We start from the raw sequence: 21,346 nt of genomic DNA, 5'->3' as shown, positions 1-21,346 counted from the left end.
AGCTGTGCCTTTGTGTGCGCCCGTGAGTGTGTACATGAGTGTGTGTGTTGTATATGGGTGTATGTGCATGCGTGTGCACACATGTCTGCATGTGTGCATGTGTGGGACGCAAGGCAGCCGGAGACCTGGCCCTGCCTTCCTAGGAGTCTGGTCCAGTGGATGGTTGCTGAGCTCACAGGCAAGCCCAGATAACTTTCAGGAATCGGCCCAAACGAGGGAGCTGACCATCTGGCTCCAAGAGGGGCCTGCTGTGGTTGTATCTGGGCCAGGCGACGAGCCTGAGGTTGTCTCCTGGGGCAGCCGCGCCGGGCAGGCCTGAGCAGGGCTGGAGCAAGCTGGGGATCTGAGCTCTGGAGACCTTTTGTGCTGGATTCCTGGTGGCAACAGGCCACAAGAGGGTGGCTGGGAAGCAGGGGTGAGCTGCAGAGCTGGGGGGCTGTGATGGATTCTAGCTCATTTCTGAGTTCTCAGGGATCCTTGCACAAACCACTGAAGACTCCGGCTAGTATGGCCTGAACCCTAAACCCTGCAGAAAGAAGAAGGAAGTAGGTCCTGGCCTGGGCAGGGGGTCCTGACCTGTTGACCTCCATGGGCCTGAGTGGCCTGCCCATGCAATGTGTGGATTTGGGGCTCATACTGGTCCCTGCATCTTTGAGGTTTAGGGAGGCCTGGCCTCCCAGAGTGTTGGGGCTGGTGGCCCAGCAGAGCTGTCCCCAGGCTGTTGCAAGGGAGGTCTGGAGCCTAGGAGGGAGGTGGGCAGGCATGGGAGCCCAGGGGCAGGATCTAGGTCTCTACCTCTCCCTGCCTTGACCTTCACTGAGTTCACCACCCAAGTCACCTCTGATAATCAGGTGGGGGCGCTCTTCTCGGCTCAGAGAGGGTAGCAACTTGTCTGATGTCTCCCAGCAGATGTGGGCCCCAATTCCAGTCCCACCAGTTCCCTGTTTGGGACTCACAACTGAGAAACTGAAGCTGAGGGAGGGGGTGCAGGAAAAGGAGCCAGGGCCCAAGAGGGACCCAGGGAACAAGGAGTCCCTGGGGGTCCCAAGGCACCAGGAACAGCCCTTGCCTCCCCCACCCCATTGCAGTAGGAAAGCACAGCTGTGGGTGAGTCACCCTGCTGATGTTATTTAGAGGAGTCTTGGGGTGATTCAGACACAGGCAGTGGGGCCGTGGGAGATCAAAGCCTTCCTCCTCTAGGACCCTCCACTGGGCCCCTGCTTTTTCTGCTCGTATCTGTTGCTGCCCCCCAGGGGTACCCTTCAGGGATACAGTGAGGACAATGTTGGCAGACGCTGAGGCAGGGCTGGGAGCAGGGAAGCCCCTATGAGGGGTTTCCGGGGATGGGTGTCCAGTGCACCTGCCTCAGCTCCCTTCCCACTGGGGAGCCTCAGCCCCCACCCCAGAGCTGCATCAGCCCTCCAACTGGTGTGCCGCCACCCGCCTCCCCCTGAGGCACCACGGGGCAGCCAGCACTGAAGTCAGGTTTTTATTGGAGAACAAACATAAATAAAAAATGGGCGTTTGACAGGAAATAATGGGAGCGCTATTTACAAACGTACAGCATGGGTCCCGGGGCTCAGAGGAGGGTGAGCAGGGCCACAAGGACCCAGAGGCCCGCATGGGCTGCCAGGCAGGGCACAGAGTTCTGAACGAGGGACTGCCGGGGCCCCCGCTTCTGGCCACCCAGCCTGGCCTGTTGGAATTGTAGTTCCGGGATGATCCGATGGATCCAGGTATGGTGGGAGGTGACCCGGATGTAGACACCTGGGCGGTTCCGACGGGCACAGCCCTCACCCCAGCTGATCACCCCGGCCTGCAGCCATGACTGACCCACCAGGCACACCAGGGGTCCCCCCGAGTCGCCCTGTGGGAGAAGCAGAGGTGCAGTCAGAGCCCATGGGCCCAAGAGCCAGCCTCTGTGGCACCCAGGTACACGCACACACTGCCTCCCCTTGTCCCTCTCCTCTGCTCCTCCAGGAACATCCCTGCCCGGGACCCCCATCCCACCACCCACTGGCTGGTCCTTCCTTTTCTGCCCTGGGGTGCCCATTTCCCTAGCACCCCCAGATTACCTGCTCTGATTCACGTCCGAGGGGCTTTTGAAGGTTCCTGGCCCACCGCAGACCCCTAAACCGGCCGACCATGCTGGGTGGGGTCCGGGAGTTTGCGTTTCCCAGCTGATGGAATGCCAGGCTCTGGTGTGGACCATGGCCCCACCTACTGGGGCCGCCTGGGCCCAGCCAGGCTGGCTCCCACCTCAACCTGGCCCTAGGGAGCAGGGCTCGGCCTCGGGCATGGCCCACCCCAGCCCCTACCTTGCAGGCGTCCCTCTTGCCCTCGGCAAAGCCAGCACACAGCATGTCGTCCTTGATGGCTTTTGCCTGGAAGCCTGACTCGGTGTCTTTGCTGTAGAGCAGGTTGCACTTGGGTGTGTCGATGATGGGCACTGCAAGCTTCTGCAGGATCCGCGGGTTGGGCAGGCGGTCTGGGGAGGGTGAAACAGCCCACAGCTCAGTGCACGGTCTTACCGAGGACCCCATGGCCCTCTGCCCCTCCTCATTTCTTGCTTGGGTTGAGACCTGGGCTCTTGCTACTCCCCTTCTCCCCACATGCCTATGGCTCCTGAGCTCCATTTTCCCGTACTCACTCCCCCCTATGGAGGAGAGACACGTGTACCAGTGTCAGCAGAAGAAGAGTGTTGGTTCAGAGTGGCCCTCCCGCCACAGACTGCCCTTCTCTAGACCTGTCCCCCGCTCTCCCCCGGCTCTGCCCCATTACCTTCCTCACTGGGGCTGCCCCATCCGGTGACCCAGCAGTTCGTGCCCGTCTCAAAGACGACCGAGGGGTCAGGCACACACACAGGGAGGATATAGTTGGTGAAGGTCACCGGTGCCTCCAGCTCCACCAGGGCCACGTCGGCACTGGAGGCCATGCCCTGGTACAGGGGGTTGCTCTCCACCCGCTTCACCCGGGCGTACACAGCGTGTGGGCCTGGCCTCACCAGCTGCTGTGCCCCAAGCAGGACCTGGTACAGGGATGTCTGGGAGGTGCTGGTGGGAAAGAGCAGAGGGCTGGTGTGAGACAAAAGAGGGACTGGGAGGGGTTGGACGGAGCTTCGAAACAGAGAGGGGTTGGGTGCCTGGGTGGCTCAGATGGTTGAGCGTCTGCCTTCGGCTCAGGTCATGGTCCCGGGGTCCTGGGATCGAGTCCCGCATCGGGCTCCCTGCTCCTTGGGAGCCTGCTTCTCCCTCTGCCTCTGCGTCTCTCTCTCTCTGACTTTCATGAATAAATAAATAAAACATTTAAAAAAAAATTAAAAAAAAAAAAAAAGAAAGAAACAGGGAGGGGCTGGGGTGGTCCACTCTGCTACCAGCCCCCTCCCCGGCCACCACGGTGCCTGCATGCGGTCTTCAAAACAGTCCTCCCCAGGGGGATGCACAGTACAGTTAGAAGCTGAAGCAGCTTTAATTCCTGACTTGAATGCCCAGACCCACCCTTGGCTACCAGATGACCTTGGGCAAGTCACCTAGCAAGTTCTCTGTGACTCAGTTTCCTCCTCTGTAACAGTCCCTACCTGGAAGGGTTGAAAGAGATGCCACCCAGTCTGCAGCTGGGGGCCAGCCCATGAGCCTTGGGCAAGCAACCTACTCCCTCTGAGCCTACATTTCTGAATTTAAGATGTGAGTTTGTTAAAGAATCGCAGCGCTGTAGTGAGGCAAGAGCCCAGATGGGGGTCTGGGGCCAGGCGGCTCCTAGTATGGTGGCATAGGGGACCTCAGCCCGAGGGCTTATCTGGAACCCAAGTCCCAGTTGGAAAGGAGTGTCCTGGATTTGAGGTATGGGAGGGGGGCAGGAACGCGGCCCCCCGCCTGGCAGAGCGCCTCACTGGCGAGACCAGCAACGGGGCGGGGGACCCTTCCCTGCCAGGCTGCGGGCTTCGGGGCTATGGGGCGGGGCCCGGGTTGCGGGGCTGAGAGCCCCAGACAGCAGCCAGGTTGGGCACCCGGCCGGCCCGGCGCTGTCCGAGGTGCTGGAGCCCTTGCTGGGGGTGGAGGGAGCCTGGGGGCCAGCTGACTCACTTGGAGAAGCAGTGCGCGGCGGTGAGGACCCAACGCTCTGTGATGAGGCTGCCCCCGCAGAAGTGGCTTCTGTTGCGCTGGATGCTGACCTGCCAGGGCCACTCGCCCTCCAAGGCGTCCTGGCCGCCCACCATCCTGTTCAGCATCCTCGGGCGCCCGCACACTAGGGGACAAGGCCGGGGCGGCACTCACTGGGGGTGCCTTCTGGTTCCCAACCCCACACTCCAGCTTCCATTTTCTGCCCAATTCTGGGCCCTCCCTACCCTTGACCTGCACGGAGAACTTGGGCAGGTCAGGGGCGAGGGCGGCCAGACACAGACACAGGGGGAGAGTCCCCCCACCCTTCACTTCTGAAATGGTGACCTCAGACCTACCTCTCGGGTCATGAGACTCGGAGAGGGTTCAGATAATTCTCGGTAAGGTCTTGTCCCAGGGCCAGGCAAACAGAGGCTTCCGGAGGGACAGCGGGCACCGGGAGGGTCCCCCACAGCATAGGTGATGCTGCGGGGTCTGTTACTGTTAAAGCAGGATGGTCCTCAGATTGTCTTTAGCCTCTCTGCTGTCACTTTTCCCTGCCCGCCTCCTCTGTGTGTCCTGCCTCGCTGGGCTCCTGTGCCTGCTGTACCGCGTAGCAGGCCCTCCTCCTTCTCTCCTGTCTTGGCTCTAATTCTGCGGAACCACAGCTGTTCTTACTTCGGGATTCCCCGTGCTCCACCCCTGGATTCTGGGTCTCGTTCTGGCTGTGTGTGTGTGTGTGCGCACGCGCCTCTGGCCAGTCTTGCTGCTCTCAGACTGGCCCCCGCCCTTGTCCCCCAATCCAAGGGCCTCAGATGCTTACCACTTGATGCCGCAGCTCCCGGAGTCCCTGGAGGTGAGAAAAAAGGGGTGATCGTCCGGCTTTGCCAAAGCCAAGGTCAGCTTCTCCCCTGCCCACTGCTGGTCAGAGCAGCCCTTCCTCCGTTCCACTCCCAGCATTCTGAGGACACCGAAGGACAGTCTACAGAGCAGCCTGGCAGGAAAGGCCAGGCGGCTTCTATGTCTCCAGAGGCCCAGAGCTTATCTGCAAGGGCGGACAAACTCCCTGCCACACGGGAGCCAATCAGGAGACGCCAGTGAGGGGACCCCCATCATGGCTTGACTCTGCTGCTTCTGTCCTCGGGGTCTCCCTCCATGCCCTATACCCGTCCCTATCTGGAAGCTCTGGTGCCGGGGGCGGGGGAGGTCTGCCTTCCCCCCTGGAACAGGCTGGAACTGGGGTCAAGCAAGAGGCCTAGAGCGTCTCACACACAGTCTGCTCCAGCAAGAGTCAACCTCCCTAGGGTTCTTCCCAGAGTGTCCCTCAGGTCTCTGCAGTCCCTGGGGAGCAGAGAGAAGCCAGCCAGTGACATCATGGGTCAGTCCCCCCGAGATTCCAGACTCCCAAGAACTGAACACCCATCACACATCTCAGTATGTTCTGTAGTTAGAGCCCAAGACCCCCGTGCTGGGCCACCCCCCCAGGGGAGGGGACAGGCAGAGGGGTCGGAGTAGAGCCTGTCTCCCCAGGACCCGTCACCCCCCATATCTCTGGACACAGGGAGGCACACGGGAACCTCCACCCCAGCCTGCAGACCCCAGCCCAGTGTCAGCAACACTCCAGAAACACTTGCCTGTCTCCCAAGTGTCCCCAGCATATCTGGTTCACTGGGGGAGAATCTGATCAAAGCTGGGGGGGTGGGCTCAGGACAGCTTCTCCCCACCTCAGCCCCAACCCATTTGGTGACCAGAGGGTGTGGCAAGTTCACTCTGACCAGAGGAGGTCAGCAGTTCCACAGAGGGGAGGGGCTGCGGGGGCTGAGCCACGCATCTCCATGACGCTGGGGGTTTTTACAAGGACCCCATGCTTCCTACTAGAGCACCAATCCGAGGGGTACGCTCCCCAGTGCTGAGGGTGGGGTTGGCAAGAAGCAGGGATGGGGAGGGGCTGGATGCGGGGCGCTGAGCCGGCACAGGCAGGACTGGCGCTCTTCAAAGTAGGGGCGCCAGGCAAAGTGTGGGGGCGAGCGTGCTGTCTGCCCAGGCCAGTGATGGGGACAGGAAGTCTGCCCTGGACATTCTAGTCCCTGATTTGTGTTAACAGGTACCCTTTTATTTATTTTTTTTTAAGATTTTTATTTATTTATTTAACAGAGATAGAGAGCACAAGTAGGAAGAGCAGCAGACAGAGGGAGAGGGAGAAGCAGGCTCTCCGCCGAGCAGGGAGCCCGATGCGGGGCTCGATCCCAGGACCCAGGGATCATGACCCGAGCCGAAGGCAGCCGCTCAACCAACTGAGCCACCCAGGCGCCCCAACAGGTACCCTTTTAAAGTGCAAATGTCCCCTGGGCTGTTCCCTCCAGCCTCCCTCACCTAGTATAAAATAATTTAACTGTATTGAAGACACCCGACCAGCTGCTTTTCCTAAGCTCTGATGATTATGCTCATAGTCGATGCTTCAGTTCACCCCAGTCCTCGTGGGCACTGACGTTCCTTCAGGCTCATTCCCTCCCTGTGTGGATTTTCCAGGGCCTTCTGGTCCCCCCCACAGCCAGCCCCCCTTCCCTTACATGCAGCTGGAATCGTGGTCCACACCCAGGATCGAGTACACACGCCTGGGGCCCGGTGGATCCCCCCTCCTCGAGTCTTTGCAGACTTCCTCAACCCAGCTTCATGCAACTGTTTTTCATATAGGCTGAGTCTTCTGACCTCTGAGTGCTTGCTAACAACACCCCTCTGCTTAGAGGCCCTTTCCTCCTGGTCTGTACTAGTGTGAATCCTACAGGTCCTAATCCAGATCAAGGCTCAAGTGAAATGTCCCTGCCTCCAGGCAGCCCTTCTTGCTTGTGCTGTCTGTCTAGGAAGCCTGGCTCCCGGTCCTGAGCTCTCCGTCCTCCTGCTGAGCCACACAGAGCTCTGCCCACCTCGCTCTGGAGGGAGTATCCTAGTCTCATCTCACCTAGGGGCCCAGGGGCTCAGTCCAGGCAGAGCCCCCTTCCAGGGGGCCTGAGCCCAGGGAATGTACAGAAGGAGAACAGCTGTGGGGGCAGGGCTGACCAGAAGGGGTACTGTGGAGCCCTGGGCTCTGCAGGGTGGGTGCCCTGTTGGGGGCTGGCTGAGCCACAGGGGACATGTGGCCCCTGGTGTGGGCCCAGGGTCCCCATGCTCCTGTAGCTGGTCAGGGCTCAGCTGGTGGGGATGGGAGAGACCCAAAGCTTTAGGAGGTGGGGAGTGAGGATGGCGTTGAAGGAGCCCACAACTCCTGCTCACAACTGTTTGTAAAGCCAGGTGCAGGCTGCTGTTTCCACTTTGGCAATGACCGTGATTACTCACCCCATTAGAAGTAATCACGGCATTACACCCCTACTGGAGATGGGCTCCCTCCAAAAATGTCATTATCCCCGTGCCAGGAAGCCAGGAGGGAGAAGCCAGGCAGCGAGGGTTGGGGAGGCCCCGTAGAGCCTGGGGATACTGGGGCCTCCCCACTGAAGTGCCAGCCTGGTGTCCTCTGACCACTGGTAGGAAGCCTGGAGCCCCAGCAGAGTCAAAGCTTGGGGTGACCTGGCCCGTCCCTGGGAGGTGCCTTGAGGACAGGGAAGTGAGGTGGCACCGGGCCGGCCAGGCTAGCCCGGGAATGCGGGAGTGTTTCCCTGGCAGGGAGCAGCCTGCCTTGTGGGAAGGGGCCTGGCAGGTGGGGTCCCCCTGGCTGGCACCTGCTGACCCTGACCCAGGACTGGGAGAGGGGAAAGGGATGCAGGCCTTGCTCCTCCCCACACATCCTCCCTGTCTGGTACGAGCAGGAGCCTGCACCCCTAGCTCCCCACTCCCCCAGTGAGCCCCTACCGGCTTCCTGGGGGCTCCCAGGCTCGGGTGGCAGCTCAGCCACCCCTCCCCTGGCCCAGCAGTAGGTGATCCAAGGCTTTAGAGCCCAATGACCCCAAGTTCAGATCCTGCACACATGCAGCCCCATGTCTTTATCTGGGGGACGGGAAGAGACTGAGATGGGAGGAAGCAGAAATCCCAAACCCAGAGCTTGGCCCATGAGCAACAGAGACAAGCTGGGGGTGGGGGGAGGAGAGCCCCTCCCATGTTTCTGCCTCAGGGTCCCCTTGGACCTGTGCCCCCAGCCTGTCACTGGGCTGCCTTCCGCAGGTCACTGCCCCAGGAGTGAACCTTGGAGCCTTCCCACCTGCTCAGCAGGTCCCCCACTGGGGCAGGAAAGGAGGGCTGGTGCTGCAACCCCAGGTCTGGCCTGGGAGTGGGGGATTTTGCTCAAGCTCCAGGCAGTTAGAGGACACCCCTCTGGCCAGGAGGGGGACCCACTTTCTGCAACCTCCAGTACTCACCAAACCACAGCAGCAGCAGGAGCAGGGCCATGGCTGGCCGTCACCTCCTGGTCTCAGCCCAGCTGGGGCACCGCACTGGGGGGCAGTGGTAGCCGGAGGTCTGTGAGCACCAGCTCAAGGTGCAGGGCTCCATGAAGTGGGCTTTTATGTTGGAGGTGAGTGTCAGCTTGGCTATGCCACCCAACCTGTTGGCCCAGCCCGCCCAGCTCCTCTCAGCCGGGAGGAGGTGCCCCAGAACGCCAACTTCTCCATGACCTGTCCCTGAACCCCGAGGGAGCAGACCCCTCACCCCAAAATAACTTAGGGTCTTGTGCCTGCCCCATTTGGGTGCTTGTGGCCTGGGATTCCACCATAACTGACCAGATACCCCCCGCAACTGGCCACAGGCCCCACATAAGCTGACAGCAGTCTGCCCACCAGACCCTCCCTGTTTCATTCATTGATTCATTGGTTCATTCATTGATTTTTCTGAGCACCTACTTTGTATCAGGGCATCAGTGATCAACACAGTTCAGGTCTGTGGCTTACACTGATGAGGAAGGGGATACGGAAAAGTCCAGGTCACCAGTGCTTATGGGACAAAGAAGAGCAGGGGCGCCGTCGGGTTGGGGGGGTTATCCTTATGTGACCCCAGTGCCCCTCACGGGTGGCCCCGAACCGCGTCCCCTCCCCGGGGCTGCCCCCTCCTCCCGCGCGTGGCGGGCCGGGGCGGGCGGGGCGGAAGCGGCTTCTGGGAAGGCCGGGCCCGGAAGGAGCGTCCCCGGGCGCCCCTGCCCTGGGCGCGACCGGCCGGGCTCCGAGACATGCGGGCGGCGGAAGAGGCTCCGGAGGAAGTTATTTGGGGCACGGGGCTGACGTCAGGGCCGGACTCGGGGCTGGGGCTGCCACTTCCCGCCGGGGCCGCGGGGTCCGGGCTCGGGACCAGGTGCGGTCGACCCAGGCAGGCTCCGGCGGGTGGGCACCGGGCCGCAGACGGAGACCTGCCTCAGTTTCCCCGCCTGCGCAGCAGGTGCGTGCGCGGACTGGGAGCGAGTGGGGGCCGGGGTCGCCGACTGCGGGGCGCGCTGAGTGTGCCGCGGCCCCCGGCCCTTGCGGCGCGGCTGGTCGGCGCGGGCCTGCCTCCTGGTGGCCGCCGGCTGCAGTGCGGGGCGCGCGGGCTGGGGTCTCTCCAGGGGACGAACCCCGCCCATGGTTCCCGCTTCAGTCCCCCTGCGAGGGGTGTGTGGGGGTCATCACCCCCAGTTCGTTTGTCGGTTCATTCCTTGCACACGGTTTTCTGAGCACAGGCGGTGCGCCATATCGAGGTGAACAAACAGACGACAAGGCATCCTTCAAAGGGAAAAATGTCTAATCACAAACTGTGGAAAGTGTTTCAAAACGACAACCAATTTGACTAATAGGCTTTACTGAGAAAGATCCAGCCTCTTTAATCAAGTAAATGCAAATCAGAGCCAGCCGGGAGAGGCCAGTTGTCCTGTTCGGAGTCAGCAGGTGGCGGAGGAATGCCGTTGGTCGGGGCTGTGCGGAAATGGGCTGGCTGGTGGGCGCAGCTCTTCTGGGAGTTGGCTGGTCAGTCTGTGGCTTCAGCTTTTTAAAATAGTTATTCCCTGGGGCGCTTGGGTGGCTCAGTTGGTTGAGCAACTGTCTTCGGCTCAGGTCATGATCCTGGAGTCCTGGGATCGAGTCCCGCATCCGGCTCCCTGCTCAGCGGGGAGTCAGCTTCTCCCTCTGACCCTACCCCCTCTCATGTGCTCTCTCTCTCCTCTCATCTTCTCTCTCAAATAAATAAAATCTTTAAAAAAAAAAAAAAGTTATTCCCTTTGATTCGACGACTTCACTGCTGGCAGGCTATTCCAAGAGGAAAATCCTAAATACAGAAAAAGCAGCAAAGTGTTAGTGGGCCATGTTATATTTGTACTTGCAAAAACAAACAAAAACTAGTTTGGCAATGAGTAGAATTCGTAAGTATAAAAATGATGAAAACATTTTAAGTTTTGTAACAACAGCAGCAACATCCTCCAGCATCCAAAAGAAAGGTGGCAAAATGTTCAGCAGTGACCAGCTGGGAATGTGTCTGTAATCATGTGGATTTTTTTCGAAAGTAGGGGACAGGAAGCCAGCTTAGATACATGGACCCCAAGGGATGTTCTCAGAAGCTTTGGTGGGTTGGCAGGACCTGGTATGTGGGACCTTTCTGCGATGCTCCAGTTGAAGGAAGAGATGCAGGACCCAGGGTTGTGCTGACGACCTTCCTTCTCACCCCCAGGATGCTCTGCCTCTCTCTGTAGTGCCCAGGGTGACTCCCTGAGCTGGGAATGTGGCTACCAGCTAGAATGTCTTCCCCTAAGGAGTGTCAGCTGAGAGGACCAGAACTCCTTTTCTGCCCCATTCAGATGTACCATCCCAGGAATAGGACATTAAGTGGCCCAACTTGGCCCCTAGCCGTGTGATCGGCCCAGGCTGGTCAAATGGCCACCATGTGGCCATAGGACAGAATTTTTTTTTTTTAATTTTATTTATTTACTTGACAGAGACACAGCGAGAGAGGGAACACAAGCAGGGGGAGTGGGAGAGGGAGAAGGCTCCCCACTGAGTAGAGAGCCTGACATGGGGTTGATCCCAGGACCCCAAGGTCATGACCTGAGCCAAAGGCAAATGCTTAACCGGCTGAGCCACCCAGGCGCCCCCAGGACAGAGTTTGTTGACAGAAAAGAGGAAGAGGGAAAGATGCTGGTCAGTAAGAAGCAATAACCACCACACTCTCAGTAAGCGTGAGAGTAAAATAAAGACATCTTCAGACATGGGACATCACGAAAAACTTAGCACCCATGCACTGTTCTTGGGAAGCCACTGGAGGAAAGATGCTCTCTGACTACAGAAGAATTTTCCTACAGAAAATTAGGAAATGTGGGCTGCAAAACACAGAGCTCAAACACAGAAGAGCAGTGAAGGGACCCTCTAGGACGCTGGTGAAGGGAGGTGCTGGAGTGACAGCTGTGCCCCAAACAGAGAGGGCGGGCAGTCCTCACTGGGACACTGGGACACAAGCAACAAGAATGCCAGCATCATCACCATCATGCCCTCTGCTGTTGCACGGTCTTTTCAGGATGTGCTCCATCAATACAAGATGGAAACCGAGGCAGAGGAAGACGTGAGACCCAGGACAGGGAATACAAGCCAGGAGAAAGGCAAACGGAATTCCAAGGATGACAGCTAAAGGGATGTCCCAGAGAGGAGGAAAATGGGCATCTCAAGGAGGGATGCAGCAGACAAGGAGAAAAAGGAACTGATGTAGTCCCTAATGGGATTGACCCTGTGGGGAGCTGGAAAGTGTGGGTAGATACAAAAGAAATAAACACCACCAACAAAAACAATCATTAATTTCAGGGAGTCAAGTTAAGAAAGGAAGCAAACACAGGAAGTACACGCAAGGCGTGCCCAGTGCCCCCGAAGCCTCATCCCATTCTGGCCTCAGCCAGCCTTGAGCTCCAGGAGCTTGTCCACTAAGTCAGATTCAGGTGCAGGGGAGCCTTCATGGGTGTTGTTGCTCTCCATCTGAGGAACTAGGAACTAGAGTTCACCTTGCCCATGCAACACACACGGCGAGGGAGGGACAGGGCAGCCATCATCCATAACCACACATAGCAGTCACTGGTCCATAGCAGTTCCGAAATCCAGCTGGGCACATGCCGCTACTTTCTCCTACTGGGAGCAGGGAGTGTGGCTCGCCTGGAGTCCCTGAAAGTGGTTCCTCATGACTCTCCATACCACCCTCCAGCCTTTGGGCTCTGGTTTCTGAATCATCTGTCCTTTTCCGTAGGAAACGGGCTGTGTCTGTAGTAGAATAGTTTTCTCTGCCAACCTGTTTCTTATCTGTAGAAAGTTGGGAATCTAAAGAACCCTTCCTTTCATTCAAGCTTGTACAACGTGCTGACCTCTCCTGAAAAATAATGGAGGCCAGAAGACAGTGGAACATCTTCATGTTGGAACGCCATTAGAATGATGATGGTGGGCGCCCGGGTGGCTCAGTCGGTTAAGCGACTGCCTTCGGCTCAGGGCATGATCCTGGAGTCCCTGGATCGAGTCCCATGTCGGGCTCCCCGCTCGGCGGGGGGTCTGCTTCTCCCTCTGACCCTCTCCCCTCTCATGCTCTCTCTCACTCTCTCTCTCCAATAAATAAATAAAATCTTTAAAAAATATATATATATAAAAAAAAAAAAGAAAAAAAAAAAAGAATGATGATGGTGGTGGCAGTGGTAATACCTGTCAACCCAGAATCCCATAAAACCCATATCCTATGAAAATATGCTCCAAGAATGAGAGGGAAAACACAATTTAAGATAAATGAAAACTAAGAGAATGGATTGCCAGTAGGCCTTACGCTACAAGAAAAGCCGAACAAAGGTCTCAGGCTAGAGGCAAAATGATCCCAGATGAAGTCACAGATCTTCAGAAAGTAATAAGGAGCATGGAAAGCGAAAATATGTAGGTAAATATAAAATACTGCTTTTTCCTCCTCACTTCTTTAAAATATAGGAGCATTTAAAATAAAAACCATGTTTTGGGGTCTGTAACATGTAGATATAATGCATATGACAACTATAAAGTACAAGGTGAGGAAAATGAGCCTGCATAATTACAAAGTTTGTACATTTTAAATGAATTGGTACACCAAGAACTTTATGTAGACTGTGAAAAGCTACTAATTTCCACTTTTTGGCATTTGTTATTTGGGGCATCTCATGCATTTAACCCAAACTCCCAGGTAACTAATACCTTATTAGGAGCCTTATGTGTTAAATTCTCAGAAGACACCCAACACTCTGGACTTCACTGGTTTGTACAAGAATTTCCACTCTGGCTAAAAATTATTTAAAATTTGTGTACCTGGGGCGCCTGGGTGGCTCAGTGAGTAAAACATCTACCTTTAGCTCAGGTCATGATCCCAGGGTCTTGGGATCGAGGCCCCATGGGCTCCACTCTCAGCAGGGAGTCTGCTTCTCCCTCTCCCTCTGCCCCTTCCCCTGCTCGTGTGCACTCTCTCTCTCTCAAATAAATAAATAAGATCTTTTTTAAAAAGTTGTGTACCTGTAATTTATCTCTGACTCTGACCCAAATAAGAGGTAAAACCAACCATCAGTTTTTAAAAGCCACTTGAGAAAGTTAACCAATCTGACCCTTGACACTTATTCTTCTAGTTAGGCCTTGTTTGCCTAAAGCATTGAATACAAAATATGCTCCACCTGTTTCTCACAATACTTGTGATTGTTCTCAGACAAAACTTTTTGCACTTTTTTTTAAACTTTTTTTTTTTTTTTAAGATTTTATTTATTTATTTGACAGAGAGAGAGAAAACGAGGGCAGGAACACAAGCAGAGGGAGTGGGAGAGGGAGAAGCAGGCCTCCCACCAAGCAGAGAACCCGATGCAGGGCTCGATCTCAGGACCCTGGGATCATGACCTGAGCTGAAGGCAGATGCTTAATGACTGAGCCACCCAGGCGCCCCCTTTTTGCACTTTTTGATACTCGGGTGCTTAGATATCGCCACAGAACCATTATCCTGAACAGGCATCCAACAAATCACATTGCGTCAACAAAAGACCAAAGCCTCATGGTCAAATGGGGTATTTTAAGAGCTTGTGGGATTTTCTTTTGGGGGGGGTGGTGTTGAGAAATTCTAATGAGGGAAATGGTGCACACCTGGGTGAGCTGAGCACGTTCTACCAGGATAATGGCAGACATCATGTAACCTGTCACCTACGTCCACCACATGATTCTCAAGATTTTCTCAGATTCCATAAACAAGGGCAATTGTTTTCTCTGATATCTCTAGAAGACCTACTCAGGGACAGAACAACCAGACCTATCGCTCTGCTGATGAATTTACCTTGCAAAATGTGTAAAATAGATTCACTTTTGCTAAACCATTTGGTATGTTCATCCTTTCTCTTTTTCTCTCATAAATATTTATCTGTTTATTCATCCAGCTTTATTGAAGTATAATTAACAAATAAAAATTGTGTATATTTAAGGTGTACAATGTGGTTTCATATATGTATACATTGTGACATGATTACCACAATCAAGTTAATTAACACATCCATCACCTGCTGTAGTAACCTTTTGTGTGTGTGTTGTGAGAACACTTGAGGTGTAATCTCTTAGCAAATTTTAAGCATACAATACACTATTATTAACTATAGTGACTGGGCTATACATTAGATCCCTAGAACTTATTCATCTTATAATCAGAAGTTTGTACCCTTTGACCAGTCTCTCCATTTCCCCCACCCCACAGCCCCAGCAACCACCACTCTGCTCTTGTGAATATGACTTTTTCAGATTTCACATATAAGTGCGATCATACAGTCTTTCTGTATCCCTGATCTTTCTGTATATATTGTGTATATCCTAACAGATATGCACAGATGTATTTTATTTCAGTGTCATTTCAAATCAGTGGGGAATGAAATGATTATTCAGTAAACATCATTGAAAAAAGCTAGCTAATATATAATATCTCTGTACTTTCGATCATTCACAAAAATGTTTTTGAAACCCTAAACTATAAACATATTGAAAGAAAATATAGAATGTGTTTAAAACTCTGGAATACAGAAACAGAATGCAAATGTCATAAAGATTAAAACATTATTTTTAAAGATTTTATTTATTTATTTGACAGAGAGAGACACAGCGAGAGAGGGAACACAAGCAGGGGGAGCGGGAGAGGGAGAAGCAGGCTTCCCGCGGAGCAGAGAGCCCGATGCGGGGCTCGATCCCAGGACCCTGGAATCATGACCTGAGCCGAAGGCAGATGCTTAATGACTGAGCCATGCAGGCGCCCCTAAAACATTATTTTTTTAAAGATTTTATTTATTTGAGAGCATGAGAGAGAGATCACGAGCAGGGGGGAGAGGAAGAGGAGAAGCAGACTCCCTGCTGAGCAGGGAGCCCAATGCGGGACTCGATCCCAGGACCCTGGGATCATGACCCAAGCCGAAGGCAGATGCTTAACCGACTGAGCCACCCAGGCACCCAGATTAAAACATTTAAATGTAAATGCTATTCAAAGGGGGTTTTATTTTTATAATTTGTCCTATGGAATGATTTTGAGTCATACATTCAACTAGGCAATAAATTTGGGTAAAATTTACAAAATAGAGTGTGTGAATGAGAGAGAAAGAAAGAGCATATATGTGTTTGAAGAGAGTTTGGGGCATTAAGAGCAGGGGTACCAGGTATGGAGTCAGGCTGCTAGCAGTATTCCTTTCTGGTGGGAGCACGTAAGGAAGGTGGGAGATAGAGCTGAAAAGTTGAGTGTCACTGCAGATACAGAGCTCATGGCTGGAGAATAATAGAGAACACGCCTGACCCCACTCTGTGGGGCCTGGCTCCTTGCCCCCCACAGCTGAGCATTCCCTCCCAGCCTCCCCAGCCATCTCCCATGCCCCGCCCCGCTTTAGCCTCTCTGTCCCAGCCCAATCTCCTAGGCCCTCCGCAAACAAGGGCCTTTTTGCCAGGACAGTTTGTTAGCCTGCGAGCTCCACCCTCTTCCTTCTTCGGACAACTTCCGTCTGCCTACAAGCCCCACTTGTCTGGGCTGGGTTACAGCTTCCTTGCCTCCTCCAGAAGGAATGAGTCACCCTTGGCACTTTGATCTGCGTTTTTCAATGCACTTATCACACTCATAGTAATTATCTGTTTTACTATCTCTTGCCCCATTAGATTGAACTCCCTGGGGCCACGCATTGTGGCTCACGCTCATTTCTGCAGCCCCATCCCCCCCACAGGTCCGACACAGTGGGTACTGAACAAAGTCCCCAAAGAATAGGCTGGTCTCCTGGTGTCTATTCGTTCCTCTCCTCATCCTCTCCTCCATACGGGCCTGATTCTCACCCAAAAGCAAGGTTCGGGTTATATCACCCCAATTCAAAATCCTTTCCTGGCTGACATTCACCAGGGAAATTCTTTTTTTTTTTTTTTAAAGATTTCATTTATTTATTTATTTGAGAGAGAGAGAGAGAGAAACAGCACGAGAGGGGAGAGGGTCAGAGGGAGAAGCAGGCTCCCCGCTGAGTCGGGAGCCCGATGTGGGACTCGATCCCAGGACTCCAGGACCATGATCTGAGCCGAAGGCAGTCGCTTAACCAACTGAGCCACCCAGGCACCCCACCAGGGAAATTCTTTTGAGTGTTGGTATTCAAGGCCTTGCATGGGTGCAGCGAAGGCTGTTGGGACAATTAGAGAAAGGTCAGGTGAGAGTCACAGTCAGGGTCAGGGTTAGGCAAGCTGACCTTAAGTAAACTGACAGCCCAGGGTAGCACATAATTTCCTCCCTCCCTTTCTCAAATATGCACTGAGCACCATGGTCAGGACCTGCATGAGGCCTCAATAAAGAGGAGGCTGATTCCGTCCCTATGCTGGTCCAAAAAAGTCCTGGGCCTTATTTTCTTGAATGTCTACCCTGGCCATTGTCTGACTCAAGTGGTGTGTGGGGGAATGGTTAACAACAGCTCTGGGGGGAGTGGGGTGGGGGTGTGGTGATTTCTAGAGTCTGCCAATTTTTATTATGAAAATTGATAAAAAAGGAAACCTCCTTTAGAATGCCGTCAGGACGCCAGCAGGAGGCACTCTCAGCCCTGTCTTTCAGGAACAGCCGAGCCAACAGGGAGTCACACCTAGCGGGTGGACGCTACTTTACGAGCCCCCCCGCCCCCCCCTCCCCGCAGGAGGAAGGTTTTCTCCTGCCCTGGCAACAGCCCAGCCAATGAGAGACTGTCACAGCCCAGCCAATGAGAAGCCCCCATATTTAGAACGCCCGGTTTACTCCAATGGACTTTTAGTTTACAACAGCCCTCCCAACTGCCCACTTCGGGTTGTTCCCCGACCAGCCCATCCTTGAAGCTTGCGGTGTGAACGTTCGCCTCCCGGCTGGTCGCTAAATATGGGGTTGGAAGTAAATGTCCCCAAGCACACGGTGCGGACATAATACACACAATAAATCTCTAGAACATAGGGCATAGTAAAAAGTAGCACAATAATTAGGAAGAGAGGTTTTTATTTGCTTTGTTTTAACGTAACTTATTTAGTTGTAGGTCTACAGAATGTTTTTAAATAATGGCTTTTAAAGATCATGCACATTTGACAGCCAGCATGCAAAATTCTGAAAGTTTACCCGGGGGCTCTAGGGACTCAGCACTAACCGGTGCCAGCACGCCCTCGGCTGCGCTCCCTACTTCTTGAACCGGGGCAGGTAAGAGCTGGGGGGTCTCCTGTCCCAGCGGAGGCACGCGGCCGCCGGGCAGAGGCCTCAGCTCCGAGTCCGGGGGGGGCCCCCTCCCTCCCTCCCTCCAACTCCGGCCCGGGTCCCCTTGCTCTCTGCCCGCCGCTCCCCGTGTAGCGGCCCCGCGCGCACACCCCCCCACACCCAGCAGCCTCTGCGGCCGGAAGTAGGCCGGCCGCCTTCCCGGCACCCCCCGCGCGGTGGCCGCACTTCCGCCGGCTGGGGAGCCGGTCAGAGTGCGCGTCATCCGTCGCTAGGAGTCCATTAGTTACCGCGGAGTCGCCTCGTGTTTTCCCGCGTTCTGAGTCCGGCTGGATTAGTGCGGAGGGACGAGCGACGAGAGCTTCCCCCTGAGTCACCCTGAGGCAGCGGCGCCCAGGGGATGAGGCAAGGAGGCTGCCGGTGCGGGCTCGGGCGCGGATGAGGGCAGGGCCCGCGGGCGGGAAGGCCGGGGCCAGGGGGTTGCCTTCTTCTCCCGGGGCGAAGGCCCGTTCGCGTGACCGTGGGCAAGGCACTGCACCCTGCTGGACCTCGCTTTCTGCAGCAGACGCCGCTTTTCTTCCTTGCTGGCACGCAGTGGTCCCCGCTGCAGAGACGTTCGCGCCAGCGCGGCTGCCACCGAGTCAGCTGCTGACAACAGCGTCGAAACAACCTGTTGCTTGTCTTGTTCAGGAAAAGAGTTGAGTCGAGAGGAGGTGGGAGGGCACAGCTGAGGTATTGAGGTTTGGGACCAGTTTCAGGAGGGCTTTTGGATGCAGGATTTAATTAGGATTGGGTAAGTCTCGGGCTACATAGTTGAGGATTGTTAGGCACAATAGTTAAGGATTTGTGGTCCCAGTGAGGTGAGGGTTTCAGTCTTGGAGCTTCAACTGTTTTTTAATGCCACCTGTTGAAAGTTGTGCGTGTTTTTTTTTTTTAAAGTTTTATTTATTTGAGAGAGAGAGCACGAGCCGGGGGCGGGGGGGTGGGGCAGAGGGAGAGAGAAGCAGAAACAGACTACCTACTGAGCGGGGAGCCCCACGCAGGGCTCGATCCCAGGATCCTGAGATCATGACCTGAGCCGAAAGCAGAGGCTTAACCGACTGAGCCACCCAGGCGCCCCGAAAGTTGTGCGGTTTTAAATGCATTTTTGTAAAGTGGGAGAGTCAGGTTATTTGCACCTTTTGTTTCCCTGGACAGGTGTTACTGGCATGGTAAAGTCCCAATAATAGTCACGTTATTTTGCCTCATTGGATGTGAGTCACGGTCCTTGGTTATTTGCACCCAGAGGAATCTGTATAGGGTTTGCTTGTCTGTAGAATGGGGATCGTATTGCAGGGGAAGGGGGAGGAGCTGGGCATGCCCTTAGAAGACCAGGGTTTCAGCCTGTGCTAGCCTTTCAGTATTGCAGCACCATGGGACTCATAAAAATGGCAGAGTCCTGAAAAACAATTCTTATTCTCAAATAGGAAAAGAGAGCTGCCAAATTGAAATGAATAGATCCTTTTTTTTTTTTTTTAAAGATTTTATTTATTTATTTGACAGGGAGAGACACAGCGAGAGAGGGAACACAAGCAAGGGGAGTGGGAGAGGCAGAAGCAGGCTCCCCGCAGAGCAGGGAGCCCGATGTGGGACTCAATCCCAGGACCCTGGGATCATGACCTGAGCCGAAGGCAGTCACTTAACCGATTGAGCCACCCAGGCGCCCTGAAATGAATAGATCCTTAATAATATCTTGAAAGTGTTACTGTTCACCAGCCAGCTGCAACTCAAAGCCTATAGTTACCCGTCCGTTGCATTTACTCTGTAGAGAGAGGTGCCTGTGCATGTGATTGATGCCATATGGTCAGGGCTTAAGATCTTAAAATGGCCCCACAGCATTTGACTCCTGGCCTTGTACTTCCCTGCTGCTCCCCTCTCTGGGCTCGTTTCCTCATCAGTACAGTGGGGAAGACGATGCTTTGAGCAGAGCCAGGAGGAAGTGAGGCCATGTGTTGAGTATGGTAGCCAGCTGTTGTTGGAACTGAAATCCACTTGATCCTGGAGCAGTGTCAGCCATCACGGTGGGGCTGCTCTGCATACTGTGGGTCTAGAACAGACTGAGTGCCCAGAGTTAGCAAGTTGGGAAGGACTCCGAGGGTTAACCAGGTTGGGAGACAGCAGGAGAAATGGATGGGATATTAACCACTCTACCAGCTCAGTCTAGTTTCCTCCCTTTCCTGCACTGCTCCCCACCCCTGCTCCCCAGGACAGGTGCAGGGGCAACGGTTAAACATATTCAATAACTAGTTCCAAACAATCAGAACAGGCTTGCTGGAGAGGTTTGGAGGCCCCCTGCCTCAACAAGCATTAACTTTTTTTTTTAAGATTTATTTATTTATTTATTTATTTGAGAGAGAGAGAGCAGGGGGAGGGACAGAGGGAAAGAGTGTCCCTCAAGTAGACTCCCCGCTGAGCAGGGAGCTTGACATGGGTCTCATGGGGCTCTATCCCAGGACCCTGAGATCATGACCTGAGCAGAAATCAGGTCAGGAGTTGGCTGTGCAACTGACTGAGCCACCCAGACGCCCCCAGGCATAAACTTTCCAGTTGCTAGAGTTTGGGAAGGTCTATGGGAGGGCTGGAGCAGCTGGCCATTTAGGGGCAACTGGGGCCTTAGGGAAGTGGCTCTTTACCAATCCGTAGTTGATATTCAGTTTGGGCCCTATCAGCGTCCTGGCTGAAAATCTGCCTGCTTAGGGAAGTGTGGAGCTCCACTCCAGGCCCTGACGCCTGAACGCCAGTGAAGCCTCGGCTTCCGGGGGATGCTCCTGGACATTTGAGCGGCACCCTCATGGAACTTTGCTAGGTTTGCAGGCCCGCCCATCTTAGACTTGGTGAAATCTTTACCCTTTCCTGTTCCTAGCTGACACATTTCCTGTCTCCTCTCTCTCTCCATACCAGTACTCCCCTCTTTCACAACACCTTGCTGGTGAATTCAGCCTTGACATCACATCATTAGCAACTGGAGAGCTAGTTCTTTCCTTAAGGGCAAGGAAGACTGAGCCTTCAAACCCTGCCAGGATATGAGGGAAAATATTTGCATTCTATTTTTCCATGGTAAAGAAAGGGGAAAAAAAGAAATCACTACACAACTCTAGAAAAGTGTTTTTAGAAAAGAGAGTAGTTTGACAATACATATCAAATAAGTTTATAACCTAGTGATTTCCCTACTAGGAACATAACTTGAGGAACTAATCAGATGTTTTTTAAGGATTTATGAACAAGGTTGTTTACTGAAGTATTATATACGACAGTAAAAAGAATGTCCAGTATCAGAGGACACAGCCTTGGGTAAATTATACAGTGGAATATTACATGGCATTAACAGTCGTGTTATGAATGAATAGTTTACTGACATGGGATACCAAAATATGTTAAATTTTAAAAGCAGATTAATAGGGGTGCCTGGGTGGCTCAGTTGGTTAAGCGACTGCCTTCGGCTCAGGTCATGATCCTGGAGTCCCGGGATCGAGTCCTGCATCGGGCTCCCTGCTCGGCAGGGAGTCTGCTTCTCCCTCTGACCCTCCTCCCTCTCATGCTCTCTGTCTCTCATTCTCTCTCTCTCAAATAAATAAATAAAATCTTTAAAAAAAAAA

At 54.2% G+C, this 21,346-nt stretch overlaps 2 protein-coding genes across 2 annotated transcripts in view; one reads left to right on the top strand and one right to left on the bottom strand.

Annotated features, from left to right (window-relative positions):
- Positions 1-1,476: 1,476 nt before the first annotated feature.
- PRSS27 (serine protease 27) lies at positions 1,477-8,557 on the bottom strand. The gene is made up of 6 exons (XM_081820253.1): positions 8,444-8,557; positions 4,921-4,947; positions 4,083-4,245; positions 2,782-3,053; positions 2,319-2,488; positions 1,477-1,867 (listed from the first exon to the last, which is right to left on the bottom strand). Exons 1-6 carry the CDS (start codon positions 8,472-8,474, stop codon positions 1,580-1,582), a joined length of 951 nt encoding a protein of 316 aa, XP_081676379.1. The 5' UTR covers positions 8,475-8,557; the 3' UTR covers positions 1,477-1,579.
- Positions 8,558-17,933: 9,376 nt separating this feature from the next.
- Positions 17,934-21,346, top strand: part of PRSS22 (serine protease 22) — a 17,724-nt gene continuing 14,311 nt past the window's right edge. The window contains exon 1 of the mRNA XM_031034475.1: positions 17,934-18,131. Within this exon, the coding sequence (XP_030890335.1) occupies positions 18,112-18,131 (20 nt within the window). The 5' untranslated portion in view covers positions 17,934-18,111. The remainder of the gene's footprint in view (positions 18,132-21,346) is intronic.

This window comes from Leptonychotes weddellii, chromosome 5 (assembly GCF_054177405.1).
Source record: "Leptonychotes weddellii isolate Sample4059 chromosome 5, ASM5417740v2, whole genome shotgun sequence".
Lineage (NCBI taxonomy): Eukaryota > Metazoa > Chordata > Mammalia > Carnivora > Phocidae > Leptonychotes > Leptonychotes weddellii.
Note: the sequence above shows the minus strand (reverse complement) of the source record. Positions and strands in the feature narration are given on the sequence as shown.

Bases quoted from the DNA above. Each gene is read 5' to 3' on its own strand.
- PRSS27 (XM_081820253.1), bottom strand. From the start codon at position 8,474: ATGGCCCTGCTCCTGCTGCTGCTGTGGTTTG. The intron at 2,489-2,781 runs GTAATGGGGCAG...CACCCTCCCCAG, and splicing joins GGGCAGCCCCAGTGAGGAAG to ACCGCCTGCCCAACCCGCGG. The intron at 1,868-2,318 runs GTAGGGGCTGGG...CTTCTCCCACAG, and splicing joins GCAAGAGGGACGCCTGCAAG to GGCGACTCGGGGGGACCCCT.